The sequence below is a fragment of the Xyrauchen texanus genome, chromosome 1, assembly GCF_025860055.1.
Source record: "Xyrauchen texanus isolate HMW12.3.18 chromosome 1, RBS_HiC_50CHRs, whole genome shotgun sequence".
NCBI lineage: Eukaryota > Metazoa > Chordata > Actinopteri > Cypriniformes > Catostomidae > Xyrauchen > Xyrauchen texanus.
Window position 1 is genome coordinate 50,565,541 of NC_068276.1, and position 15,694 is coordinate 50,581,234.

Below are 15,694 nucleotides of genomic sequence, written 5' to 3' on the forward strand. Positions count from 1 at the left end.
GTCTCTACTAGGCGTGTAATGGTTCACTCATCTGACGGTTCGGTTCAGTTCAGTTTACAATTCTTTAGCCTAAACTAAGCCTGAATCAAGAAAAGTTTAGATTGAAAGTTTTATTATAATTTTACTATTATTATTATTACTTTAAAGGCATATGCAAAATATTTAAAATTTAGCACTGTTATTAAAAGTGCTATATGATCCATCAGAGATGTACGGTGTTTAAAAATCAGTCTAGAACAGGGAAAAGGTACAATGCACTATCATTAAACCTCTGTAAACTTTCATTTTCTATCAAGCAGTCAGAACAGATCACTAAGAGATGCCAAAAATCTTGTGTCCTAACTTTAGGACAGGCCCACTTGCATCCTAACTGAAAACTTATTTGACAGCCAACGGTTACAGTCACATTACAATACTATGAAAGATAACTATAGCACTGTCCGAGAATAAAAATACATTTATTAGTGATACAAAATGCAGAAAAGCATTGTTTGATGATGGAAACACTTTTGGAAGACACAGATGATGTGCTGCGCTTTGATGACAAAACACTCTAAATAATTACAGACTCCCACGAAATATGATAATGCAGTTATCCATAACTTTATTTCTGCAGCCTTGAAATTAAAAGCATGTCGGTTTTGTTTCTCCATTTTTGTCTAATGTTTAATTCACAGCAGCCATTTGTGCGTCATTGGTTGCTTGGTAACAGACATGAGATTTGATTATCAAACTAAATGGAGAGGTTTAGGACTTCTTAACTAAAGATAAGATATGATTTTGTAAGATAAGATAAGAATCTTAAATCAAGGTCAAGAAGTTTTCTGTAATATACGCTCTCAGATCCCTCATGGCTAAAAAGGCCCTTCTCTCTCCTGCTCACTGTATTGCATTTGCTTACACGGTTTCACTTTCAGTTCTCACAGATTCAGCTAGTAATCACATTTTAGAGCTCCTTGTGTGCACTGAAGTGATTTCCATGAGTATGCCAGCATTACGTAGCCTTAGGGCATCGCACATATTTGATTCAGATGCTTGTAAAATAATTAAAAAACAAACAAACAAAAACCATCCAAACTCCACGATGCGCATTGCCACATATTTTAACCGCAATGCATTATGCCACGATACACTGTTACACCCCTAGTCTATACTATAATACTATAGTATTATAAAATCAAAATGAACCCTATTTAACTAAAAGGGGGGATGAGGCCTACATTCAAGCACACGACCACAGTAAAACACAGCTTAGGAACCTCTTCGTACTTCAGAAAATGTTCTAAATCACTTACTATCCATTCTCTCTGTTCACTATAACACTTCATCTCATCTATAAGCATCTATCTTCATGTACACACAGACAGTGCTCCATTATTGATTCCCCCACCCACAGTGCTGGCTACAGACTGACAGACAGCAGTGGTGGTGACAGAGAGCTAGGAGATGGGGACCAGGGACACATGCTGCCCCGGGGGAGTCCTCTGACTGGGTTGAAGTGGGCCAATGAGGGGTGGGGGTGTATCACCACATACCCACTGTCTCTCATCACACACACAAGCTTATCAGCTGTCAGCACACTGAAGAATAACAAACAAAACACACACACACAGTGAGGGAATGTTTTCCCCCATTAAACAGCAGCAAGGGTGTGTGTGAGAGAAAGGTTTAGATCTTGTTTTGATTGGCAAAACAAGTTTTAACTCTGTTTAAACTCAATATTGAGTGGTAAGGACCTTATAGCTAAGAGCTTGCAGAGAGTATTGAATTTTGAGGAGGATATAAATACATGACAAACACTCAAAAAGAGCCAAATAAATTGTGTATGTTCATATTAGTAGCAAATCCCATGTCCACAGGGAGTAAGTGCAGGCTTCATAAAAGAGATCAGATCATATGGGAGCTGTTACCATAGCGACAGCTGATCATAACATGTGTGTGTGTGCGTAAATACACAATCGACAGGTCACTACATGGTTAACCTCCCACTTCCCCCTTGACAAACAGTGTAAAAACAAAGGGAGTAAGATTGTAAGACAAGGCGAGTTAAACAGCCTTAAACACCCTTTAAAAAGAATCCAGAACAACCTGAATAACCAGAAACAAACTGTGATGTTGAAAGAACAGTAGTGATTGGATGGACTGTTAGAACAGAGTTAACAGTAAGGCCTAATTAAGATAAGTGATAATGACTTCCCACAAAGAAATGTTCTACAGTCAGTCTGTAAGCTTATAGACAAGAAAACCCCACTATTGTCAGTGATTTAAGATAGAGGCAGAGTGAGTAATATATTTTGGTTCAAGCTGAATTAATCTGAAGATAGGCCCTAAATGCGTAAATCATGATTTTTATGATGTACGCATACTAAAGTAAATTCCTGTTTATTTTGCATCGTAATGCAGGGTTAATAGGCAACATCCATGTTTATAACAAAATGTATACATATATATATTTCCTAATATTATGCATTTTCTAGAAGTATGCACATATTTTAAAGGGGTCATTTGATCTTTGATCTTTTGAGATAAAAAAAAAAGTTATACTGTATGTAGAACAAAAACATGCTGTTACTTAAGGAATTTCCTGCCTAGTCCAAAAATACTTGTTTATTAAAACTACCGCTAAGCAGCAAAAACAACATATTCTGATGTTACAATCTGAAACCCTGACTATATGCACTTAAGAAAACAGTTTATTTCAGGATTTTGCAGAAAGTGACATATTGAAACGTCATGTAAATGAGAACTCTGTTTAAGGGATTAAGAGAAAGAAGTTTAACACAAGGTGGCTTATGTGGCCGTGTAAACGCATAAGCGGTGTTCTTACAGGTTTCTAAAGAGTGTGCATGTGCCTGGAACAGACCGCATAACTAACGTCATCAATTCAACAGTCAGCATTTGATGAAAAATAGAAAAATATCTTAGCTCAGAACGTCCTTAAAATACAAGTGAATGGAGATTTCGCTTTTGAAGCTCCAAACATCAGACAGTCAGCATCCATATCATCCATAAAACACCAGCTGTTAAATTAATGTTATAAATCCTAAAGTCACATGATCGCTTTTGGTTCAACAAAGATAAATATTTAAGTATTTTTTTTACTCTAAATTCTTCAAAAGAGAAATCTCCATTCACTTGCATTTTAAGGACCTTCTGAGCCAAGATATTTTTCAATTTTTTCCTCAAATGTGTTCTGGTGAAGAAAGAAAGACTTACATACCTGGGATATCATGAGGTTGAGTAAATAATTAGATCTTTTTAATTTTTGGGTGAACTATCCCTTTAAGCTGCTTTCTCAACAGCTTTTTCCATGTAAACAAGCTCAAAAACATATTGTCCACATTTACATGTCACCAATGTCTATGCAGTGTCTAGTGAAGTAATAGTAAGAGGAAGTAGGATAGATAGACCCTTTTATTAAAGGGGCATATTTCAGTACAGATTGTTTTGTGAACCTGTTAAGACATAATGCAGCCTTCGGAAAAAGGTTGTTTTTAAAGAATGGGGCAGTAAAGAATTCTGTTGGATCTGACAGCAAACCTACAGTTCACATCAACATATAAAGAGGGCATTTACGCTGAAATTTTAAGGCAGCAAAAACATCCCGTTTAAGTGGGTGGAAACTGGTAAACTAAATGATAAATTAACTAACTATATTTGGTGCTAAAACTTTATCATTATAATGGGAGAAAACTGTATTTAATAAAGAATTTGCATTTACATTCTAAAAGTGGATTATGATTTAAGATTAAGAGTAGGTTCCCCATTTATAAATCATATTTATTTGTCTAGACAAAAAAAAGAAATCCATCTCTGATAAATAAATATGCACACTCAGTCAATACCAGTCAAATCTGCAGTTGTGTCTTTAATCAGAACCAGGTATAAAGAAGAGATGTGACACCAATGCCAGGCTTAAGCACTAAATTGATTTGTGATGGCCAGGCATAACAAAACATAATGGGTATCTGAGAAATAATCCAATCAATACACTATCAGAGGTGTTCTGACTGTATGTCCTCTAGTCTTTCAAAGCCTGGCTCTGGGAGTCATTCTTTCTTAACACAGGACATTTTGAAGGGGGGAAGAGACAAATCAGAGGTGAAAAAGAGAATCAGCCACGTGCTCGCTCTCTCGCTCGCTCTCTCTCTCTCTCGCGCCGCGCGCGCGTTCGTCTGCCATTACTGGAGCGGAATAAACAGACAAGCGTTCATTATATTCCCTAGATTAGAGCACTTGAGGATATTCATTCTGGCTACATGCAAGTGTGTGTATATGTGTTTCTATTTGAACTTTACATAAAATTCTTTACATAAGAGTCTAAATTACACAAAATCCCACCAATCCATCAATTACTTTCAAAACCAGGCACTCTCATTTCACAAGGGTCTTCAATAAAAGGGAGCATGACTCAAAAAAGTCATTGTTCACATTTCTTTTAATCCATCCAGAACATCAAGCTAGAAATCGAAGAGGGAAGTGGCAAATGGCAAATCGCTGCTCCTCTGCTCTAGTTTCTGTAATTACAGGTTTTCTAGCAGTAATTACCACAAAGCCCTTACTGAAAGAGTTTCACAATCATTAAAGGACAGAAGGGTATATATTGCAGTGACTACATCCATTGACCTATGGCTGGTGATGTCACAGGTGGAGCCCAGGCTCTGCAGATGTGTTTTTAATTGATGTGATTTGTCTGAATAGATTTGGGAGAGGAAGTAAGTGGGGAAAGTCTGACAAAATTATGTCAATAAAATAATAGAAGTTGTGTACTTTAACGGGCTTCACTTTACACAGTATTAATCAGGGTTAAAAATGGTGCGAATCACCTTTCAAAAGTATCCCAGGGTTAAAAGTGGCCTTCACCCAGGGTTTAAAAAGATGTTGGCCCAGGGTTAACTGTAGTGTAAAAAGCCTACGACTTGCAATTAGGAGGTCCTACACAAGAGTTACAGACAAGCAATGACACACACACACCTTAGATCAGGGGTGGAAAGAGTTCTGAAAAATAATACCCAAGTGAAAGTACTGTTAATTCTTAAAAAATTTAGTTTGAGTAGAGTAAAAGTAACTGTCCTAAAAACTACTCAATTAAGAGTAAAAGAGTAGCTCATTTAAAAGTACTCATGAGTATCGAGTACTGAGTTGCAAAAGCTATGCCCCTTTATAATAAAAAATCTATGCTGCAATTTAAAAATGTAGTACACATACCATCATTTACATTCCCTTTTATGGCTGTTTGAATAGGTATTTTATGGGTGTTTGTGATTGACAACTTATAAAATACATCACTTATCTATGATACTGTAAACACTACATGAATCTGATTTAAAACAAATAAAAATAAGTAAAAGGGCGACATGATTACAGAAATGAAAAGATGAAAAAGTTTTTTTCAATATCATAATGTATGAAACAATTACATTAAAATCAGTTTATGTGTAGGGTCTATATTTTCCTTAATGCCGACTGAGAATGTTATTCTTATAGTTATAGAAATGCGCATAAAACATGTTCAAAACAAAGCAAGGTATGCAAAAGAAAAAAAACACAAAAAAAGCAGGGTCACTTGGAGCACCATGTCCTGCACAATTGAGGCGGTAGAGCAGTTGTTTGGTACAGGGTTCACTTTGGGCTTTAAAGGAATAATTCACACAAAAATGAAAATTCCCTCATCATTTAGTCACCCTTATGCCATCCCGGATTTGCATGACTTTCTTCAGCAGAACACAAATTAAGATTTTTAGAAGAGCATCTCAGCTCTTTTGGTCCATACAATACAGGCGAATGGGTGCCAAAATTGTAATCACATAAATCAGCATAAAAGTAGTCTAATCCATGTGACTCCAGTATTTATGTCTTCAGAAGAGATAAGATAGGTTGGGTGAGAAACAGTTCAATATTTAAGTCCATTTTTACTATAAATTCTCCTCCCTGCTCAGACAATCTCCAATTTAACTTTCACTTTCTTCTACTTTTGTTTTTGGTGATTCACATTCTTCATGCATATCGCCATCTACTGGGCAGGGAGAATAATTTCTAGCAAAAATGTATCTGTTTCTCACCCACATCTATCATATGACTTCTGAAGTCATGGATTTAACCACTGGAGTCATATGGATTACTTTTATGCTGCCTTTATGTGCTTTTTGGAGAGTCAAAATGCTAGCATCAATTCTCTTGCATTGTATGGACCTACAGAGCTGAAATATTCTTCTGAAATACTCTTACTGAAAGTCATACACATCTGGGATGGCATGAGTGCGAGTAAATGAGTTTCAGTTTTGAGTGAAATATTTCTTTAAGTAGCACACAGGGGATTGTGCTACTTAAAGAAATTGATTTAGTTCTTGTATCTTTTAAGCCCAGAAATTGTTGTGTTCTCATTCTAATGCATGATGCACAATTTTCTGAAGTTTGTTACTGGTGGAATATTCTGCCTGAAATATTGCTCTACAAAGATTGATACTTGATCAGGCATTAGAAAAAACATAGCCGCCTGTCAATCAAACAGCACGCAGCAACAGATGTCAGGAAATAAAAAAAAAGTTCATCTTTTATATATTATCTAGATCAACCAACCAGTGATTGCCTTGCTATCACAATTAGTTTAATGAACACCCCTGTTCTAGATGTAGAAAATTACAAAAAAGTCTTCTCTTTTTTTTCAGATAAACATTCATATTGTTTTATTGCCCAGCCCTATTGATAACATTGCCTTAATCTCTCACATCAACCCAATAATCTCAGTGATAGAAAGCTAATTTACAGGCTACATTATAGACACAGAATATGAAATTTACCTTGATATGTTTCTTCAAATTAGAGGGAGGATTAATGCTGATATCTTGATTAAGCAAGTTAAACACACGTAACAGTCAAACAACTGGCCTTTTTCACTGCGAAAAGCCCTTTTAGGTGTGGCCGTGATGTTCAGGTGTTGAAATGTGTTTGAGCATCCTCCACATCCATAACAGTTGGCGCCAGATCTACAGCTGCAGTTCAAGTTTTTTTACGTGTGATTTGATGGGAGTCACGAGACTCTCCCTTGCCAATCATGTTGATAGATAAAAAGTAAATCAGGACAGGGAAGTAGCGAACACAGATGGTGGGAAAACAGCGCATTAAAAGTACAGTTACAGCAAATGTACTAAAGTAAAAGTGTGCAATTTTAAAACTACTTAAAGTACCATTTCTGGGAAAAACTACTTAATTACAGTAATTCATTATTTGTAATTCATTACTTTACACTCCTGCTGTAGATTAAATTACATTTAGTACCAGTCTTCTATGCCCATTCCAGTTCTCTTACACACATATGCATGCCACATGTACAATCACAAACTCATAAGAAAGCACAGACATTAGCAACAGGACTCTGTCTATCTGTAAACATATTTCCCATTAAAAGTACACTACAGTACATAATTTGTTTAGCAGCAGTTGTCCTTAGTCTACAGCAGTGTTTCCCCAACCTTTTTCTGCCATGGCACACTTCTTACGACTAAAAAATTCTAATGTACACCACTATCCAACATAGGCTAACCATCGTTAATATTTTTCCTTTTCAAGAACTTGTCCGTTTTCTGTCCGTCTTAGTAGCGTGTTTACTTGTAATGTTTGAAATTCGGCTATGAAAAGAAAAAAAAACAAGTCACATGGGTAGGCTACGCTGTTTGAGATCACAGGTGGCAAGAGAAAAAAACAACAAATTTACAACTTTTCTAATTTGTAGATTTGTTCTTGCAATGCCACAACAAAATACAATGATGCAAACTCTTGAGGGGTGAAAAAGGAAACACAATCACTGGTCCACGAAACATTTTTCTGGGAATATTTTTTTTAAGAATAAGCTAAAAGCATCAATTCCAGCTATTTTAGTGATTCAAGTTTATTCAAGTTTACAATTATGCAGAAATAGCAGCAAAATAAAGAGTACTTTGGTGAGGCTTACTTCCGTTTCACAAATTTGTTCAATTTTATTAACTGATTAGTTCAGTGACCCCTTCTGGAAATGTCAACGGTATCATTTTCAACAGTAGAGCATTTAAACTGCTGAGCATGACTTTTATCAGAAATACCACAATAATAGTCAAATAATAATAATTTTGAATTTCATTGTAAAGCGCATTTCACATGAGTTGAGTCGAGGCATCAACGCTCCGTTCAACGTCAGCGCCAAGCGCCGCATTGCCTTCCACATGACAAGAGTTGCAGAAAGCGTCACAGAGGGGCGATTTTACAAGTTTGCACAATAAACATTGAAAACATGTATTTGGAAGCACTCAAGATGCTTTTCCTGAATCACTTGAAGCTTTGGCTTCCAAATTTGCAGTAAGTGTGGCTGTATATGTCTGCATGTAAAGGCCCTTGTACATTTCTTACAAAATTAAAGAATGAAAGGTGGTCATTTAAAACTAAATCTGGCCAAAACAGTGGTGTTTTTGTGCTTTTTTTGTTTTGTGTTGTGTGACTCCAGGGGTGGTAGTCAGCATCAATACTAGCTGAGCTACCCAGGCCCCCCTTTGAGTTTGTTTTGGTGCTTCACAACAGCTCTAAAGGGCGAACTTTCAGGAAAACTTTGTTTCGGCTGCTAAATACATTTTTACTGCTACTGGTTCACATCATCGTTAAGTGTTACCTGGTGGTCCACCTACTTTGAGGCTGACAACTAATTCTGTTTACATTCATCAGTCAGTCAAGATCAGGCAACATGAACACACCAGTGTGCAGAGTTATTAGCGAGCCGGTGCAAATTTACCCACATCTGTACGATCGTTCTCGTTTTTGTTTCATTTGTTGACAAAAGGAATAAAATCAGAAGAATAAGTTTCCATTCACTATGCTGCTTCACTTATGTGCCATCTGTAGCCAAAAGCCAACGGCACATCTGCCCAAAGTAAGATATGCCTTTCATGTACTTTTGTCTGTATTCTACCCATTAACACTCTTTTTATATACCCATCGTGATAGTAGTATTGTCATTATAAATTAAAATAACAGTGTAATTGATGCATATTATGCCCACATATGGCCTATTTGCGCATTAATGCCATGAATGCAAAAGGTAAACATTACAAATTGCACATTATGTACTGTCTACATATTACTATATATTATCATAAAGTAGTTAAAACAGCTCCTTTTGCGGAGTTCTACTCCATATGAGGCATGAAGTCATTGATAACACATTTGAATGTCATATTAGATGATGCTATACATGTAGTCTTGTCGAACTACAAATTTGAATCTGGCATATAAGAATTTTAAAATTGAAAAATAACACATATCAGCTTACACTAAATAAAAAGAATATAATATATATGCATTCAAATTTAATTACGTTTAATTAGATTTAGATGCTTTTCAGGCACAGGGAGCTGACTCACAATATGTTTACTCTAGCATATTGTGTGTTTGCCTCTCTCTAACGGACATGCAAAGCTGACTATTCAAATATTTATTCTGACTATGTTGTCAAAAGTATGGTATATGCACTGGGATAGGATGGACATGTCTAAACCTGTTTTCCCCTGCACATAAAATGCACATGCATGCACAAACACACAGCCAAACAAACACACTCAGACAGGTGCAAGCAGAAGGGGGTCTTCTTGACAGTCTCTGGCAGTTGAGGAATAGGGGAAGAAGATAAGAAAATGCAGCTCAAAGCAAATATAGAACCACTTTATAGAATGGATCAACATCCTGACACGGTTTATGAATGCATACACACAGAGAAGGCTCCAAAGCTGAGGTCACGAGACTGTTGTGACCTTCACTGCCTTCTTAAAACATCAGACATTCACAACATATGCACACACTTCCTGTAGTTTCTCCTGTCACAGGCATTTCCTCTGGTCATGACTCTTAGCTCTAGTAATCTGCATTATGCAGTATCAACCCGATGATCCCAGAAACTGCAATTATGCCATTACACCCTCTTGCTGTCTTCCTGAACCTGTCAGGCGATCCACCAGTCCTTCTTTCTCACCTTCATTCTTGCTTCTTTTTTTGTGTTTACAGAAGAATTTTGCTGATTCATTCCAAAGTGAACAAACTGGATGTGAACATGCATGGTGGGAAAACATTGTTACTTTAACAAGGTCAGTGTTCACATGTGAACAGTTAGATGATCACACTATTGTCATTTAAACCTAGGGTCCAAATATTACACTTATTTTGTGCATATACAATGGCTCCAAAATGTATTTGTATGCTTAAGCCATGCTTATGGTTTAAATGGATTTATTATACCATTTGGTGTGACTACATGTGTTACGGCATGCATTAAGAAACACAGTCGTGAGTAGCAAAATGCAACACTGTGTGAGTGTTAATGAGAGGAAGGGGAAAAAACTCAACGCCATCCTTGTACTTCTGGCCAAAGCCACAGCTGTCCCCCTCTATACCTCCCTCCCTCCCTCAATCTCTTTTCAAGACCGTCTGTTCGTCTACATCAATGATTGTCTGTTTACTTCCCCTTGATTTTTTGCATCCTCTTTTTAACTTCATTTAACACTGCCATTAGTTCTCTATTTTAAACTACTCCACAACATGAACTGATGATGTCTTGCCTCAGCTCAGTCACTCATTATTCCCTGAACACTTGCAAAGACTCATCCCGTAGTTTACAATCCTTAATGAGCTTAAAAATGCTTTTCCCTCATGCTTTACCCTAAAGTTTTAACGCGTTCCTCTCCTTTTTATTATCCTTACCAATTTTCCTTTACCGCCATGCCACATCTGTAACGTTGTTACGCAAGTGATTCTGACTGACCCGTCATAATACAACACTCTTTATATCCAGGGAAACCAAACAACTGGCGTGTGAGTGTGCATGAGAGAGTGAGATTAAGGCTTGCTTGCCCTCCTCTATGGCACTATGCCACTCTGGTTCCTTACATGCCAATAATGGTATCTAGCATCCAGACAATTTAAGTAGTTTTAAATTAATAGAATTAAAACTCTCAAAGGAACTGCCACATCATGAATTATTGTTTACTAAAACCTAGGAAATTTGGAAAAGCTGATTTAACGTGCTGAGATGAGTTTGGATAAGCAAGTGGGTACATTAGCTTCTGGCCATGCAGTTTATACACTGGGGGAGGGTTCAAGACACAAGGAACATGCCAAGCCACATGTTCATCTCTTTTGTCATGTCCTGCAGGTTCTCTTCAGATGCATTTTCACAGGGAATCTTACAATATAGGGCTGCAACAGTGCATGTATCTGCGCCGAACCGAACAGATACAGGGCTCTACATGCAGTCACACAAATGATTGCACAACAATAGTGCAGTCATGTATAAAAGAGCCTTCACAATAAGAATCAGCAACTGTTTTCAAAACAAATAAGTTAAAGAAAGATTCTTTGTTTTCCCTGCTGTACCGAAACCGTACCGAACCGCGACCCTAAAACCGAGGTACCCACCGAGCCGTGAATTTTTTATACCATTGCAGCCCTATTACGATGTGTTCAAGTCATGTCGGATTATCGTATTTACAAGTTGAGCACAAATGAACGCCACCACAATGTCAGAATTACTAGAGGGAATCTCTTAAATTTCTTTGAGCCCTGATTTTATGAGTTGCGGGCATGTCAATTAAAGAATCATGGTGAAAGAAATTGATATCGGTAATCTGTTTAACTTGTGGATTTTAGTTTAATGATGCCTTAAAGTTTAAATGTGTACCGAGTAATTTTCCTCATTCAAAAACATTTATTAATTCTAAAGAAATTAATTGTAATTTTGAAACTTATATATAAAATCATGATCATTCACAAGAGATGAAGACTGTCACATCAATAACCTTATAAAAGCTGTTTTATTCTACATAGAGAGGGTCCTCTCAAGGAGGCTGCCATGTTAAGATCACATGGCCAGCCGAATTCTAGAATACTACTCACTTATACTGCCATCATGTGCTTTCGGAATGATCCAAGTGGTAGTTACGAGTATGACATGTTCAAGTGCTTTGTTGTCGGAAAGAACAGGAAACAAGGTTGACGTGGTTCATTCATCCAGTACATTATTCCTTGAGGAATTTTTATTTTGACACTATAAAATATATAATTTAGTTAGCTTGCTGACGATAATGGAAATTTTGGTATATACAAGCTATTTACAGTGTGTAAAAACTTACAACATGCAGAGAAAGCTGGCTGTTATACATAAATTAATATGACCAAAATGGCAAGGGCTACAATTAGCTGTATTTAGGAAAATGAACAAAACCTGTCATTCCCCCCTCCCATCTTGGAAAGTTTTTCTGTAATAATTATGACTTGGGGTCATTCATGTGCAACTTCCAAGTGGGAAACTCGTATTTCTGATAGCACGTGAAGGCAGCATTAATCACAGTAACCTCAAACAACTCAACACTCATTAATGAATCATTATGGCTGACTGTGAATAGTTAATTTCTACAATTGTTTACAGATAGATTGTTTCACTTTTAATTGACTAGGCCTATATCACAATTCCAGTGGGTCAAAAGATTAACTGTGCCTTTAAGCAGCTTGGAAAATTACAGAAAATAATGTCAAGCCTTTAAACGATTAGCCAATTAGCTTCTGATATGAGGTGTAGTGAATTGGAGGTGTACCTTTGGATGTATTTTAAGGCCTACCTTCATACTCAGTGCCTCTTTGTTTGACATCATAGGAAAATCAAATGAAATCAGCCAAGACCTCAGAAAAAAAGATTGTGGACCTCCACATGTATACTTCATACTTGGGAGCAATTTTCAAACAACTGAAGGTACCACGTTCATCTGTACAATCAATAGTACGCAAGTATAAACACCATGGGACCACGCAGACATCAAATCAGGAAGGTGACACATTCTGTCTCCTAGAGATGACTGTAGTTTGGTGCGAAAAGTTCAAATCAATCCCAGAACAACGGCAAAGGACCTTGTGAAGATGCTGGAGGAAACAGACAGACAAGTATCTATATCCACAATAAAACGATTCCTATATCAAAATAACCTGAAAGGCTGCTCAGCAAGGAAGAAGCCACTGCTCAAAAACCACCATATAAAAGCCAGACTACAGTTTGCAAGTGCACATGGGGACAAAGATCTTACTCTTTGGAGAGATGCCCTCTGGTCTGATGAAACAAACATGTAACTGTATATTCGGACATAATACTGATAACTGCTGATCAGTGAGCAGCTGATAAGCATGCGTGAACTGAGGAATTGAATAGGGGCAAAACATTTCAGTTGTAATTGTAAACAATTTTTACTATTGAGTATTGTGCATGCAGATTATATCTGAAGTTGTGATGAGCTGCATCATGGTTTGTGTAAAACTAGTTAAATCACTTTTTATGCTTTAAACATGTGTAGAAGTTTGTATATCAGTGTCAGTATTGGGTGCTTTAGGTGCAAAACTTTAATGTAAGATGTATTGCAAGATCACTGAATGAAACAATGATGACAATAAACACACTTATTATTATAACTTAATTAAATAAGATGTTATAATCAGCAATATGCCATTACAAATGGCTTTATTTAATGTGTTTGTATTCTCAGTGGTTGAGGCTCTGAGTTACTGACCAGAAGGTTGGGGGTACAGCCCCAGTTTAGCTGGGATAGGCCCTATGTGAAAACAAATACATTTCACTGTATATATGCAAACATTGATATATATAATGTGTGACCAAAATAAAGGCTTCTTCTACATCACTAGAGGAGATTAAACTCAAAGCAAAATGAACATACTAAATATAATATAACCAAATGAATCAGATTCGAATCAAATCGCATTGAAATCAGAATTGATTCCAGTTGAGTGCATGTTAATCAAAAATCAAAATCAAAACGGGAAATTTGTAACGATCCTAGTCCTATGCATCCATGCCCCTTGTCAGTGTGAAAAACACATGCATACACCAAAATGAGACATTATTCTAAATGCATGAATGAGTAAACCTTCTTGGTATAAATTTGAACAAGGGTTAATCTTCTGAGCAACAAACAACATCTCTGCACAAAGGCCCATGAGTGCTGATTTAATGCGCTAATTATCGAACGCGTTTGTGACGTCACAGCGTATTACGACGGAATAAAGAGCAGGTAAACGAAGATTTCGAAATTCAGTAAACGTATGTCCACGCACTCTCCGTTCAGCGTTTTAAGTCTATGGGAATAGAATGTGGATCAAAGCCAGATTGAAGTTTAAACACGCGTGCTTACTCTGCCCGCTGGCTAGTAGTAAATTTAACGGTGAATGTGAAATATTACCTGAGCACAGTTTTCGCTGTTAATGTACGATTGGGTTCTTGACCTGCTGATGAATTTATTCTAATTTGCCATACAGCAATTTCAAAATATAAAACATGGATTTTTAAACTGAATTAATAGACACGATTATTTGTTATTTAGTTCCACAAGTCTTACCTCACAGTTGTAGAGATACGTTAGTTGGTCAATAATCCACTCTTCCAAATTAAGTCTCTTTCTCAGTTCTTTCCGGTCGTATTTCACTGTGACCCGACCTTGTTTTCGGACCGGAATCTCCGCTTCTTCGGTTGAGCCGGTGGGGGTCTGGAAGTAAACTCGAGCTTGTTGGCTCGGTTCTGTGCTTGTAACGGCCGCCATAGTCCGCAGATATCCTGTGAATTACCGGCTGATATAGTAGATACCGGGTGGTTCCCCCACCGTTTGCTAAGCAGCGTGATTTAAAGTGCCACTTCTAGATCTATTATTGTCTCCTTCTCGCAAAACTGAATGGCATTTGGGAACTTGATAATATTTCTATATAACTCATATAAGGTTGCTTCTATATTTGATTACTTGCTTCGCTTGCTCTTCTTGTCACTACAAATAAAGCACTTACAGGACTGCAACCCTTTTTAGAAAGTAAACCACAAACGCTCAAATCACTTTAAACTCGCGAGTCCACCTCGTGGCCAACTGTTTTCCTTCAACTAAAGATAGAAACCGTTTGCGTAAGATTTATCCGTGCATTGAAGAGAAAGACTTTCTGCTGTTATTCACTGCAATAAAAACGAAAACAGACAGTGCAATGTTCCCTTTCTTTCCTTCTACCCAGTCTTTTTTGTCCCTCCTCCTCTTTCTTTCTACGCTGCTTCCCTCATTAGTTGTGTGTGTATGTGTGTGTCCTTTCTCTCCCTTCCTCTTCCTTTCCCTCATTGTCTCTAACGCTGATTAATAAATTCACCAACTCTCACTCCAGGCTAAATGCAACCAGATAATCCGGTAATTCCAAGTGCATTTTCTAAGAGAAGTGAGGAATAAAACAGAATGTTTTGTTCATTACGGCATGTATACATGCAACATTTGAACTCTGTTAAACATTTCTGTCCTTTTAATTTTGTGGCTCATCAGTACCTTGTATTTCTAATAGGAATGAACTTGTACTATTATTAGGAAACTGAAGTTCATAAAATACATTTATGCATTTGGCAGACACTTTTATCCAAAGCGACTCACAGAACCCTTATTACAGGGACAATCCCCCTGGAGCAACCTGGAGTTAAGTGCCTTGCTCAAGGACACAATGGTGGTGGCTGTGGGGTTTGAACCAGTGTCCTTCTGATTACCAGATTACCAGTTATGTGCTTAGACCACTACACCACCGTCACATAATAAGTAATGAATTGGAATAAGTAAGCCTCATATAGTTTAATGAAACTAGGTGGAATGTAGCAAGAATGTTGTAG

The 15,694-nt window shown here is 37.2% G+C and overlaps 1 protein-coding gene across 1 annotated transcript in view; it reads right to left on the minus strand.

Annotated features, from left to right (window-relative positions):
• The window catches only part of LOC127646269 (protein phosphatase 1 regulatory subunit 14B-like), a 31,108-nt gene extending 16,014 nt beyond the window's left edge, over positions 1-15,094 (minus strand). Inside the window, exon 1 of the mRNA XM_052129778.1 lies at positions 14,409-15,094. Coding sequence (XP_051985738.1) covers positions 14,409-14,609 — 201 coding nt within the window. The 5' untranslated portion in view covers positions 14,610-15,094. The remainder of the gene's footprint in view (positions 1-14,408) is intronic.
• Positions 15,095-15,694: the final 600 nt, after the last annotated feature.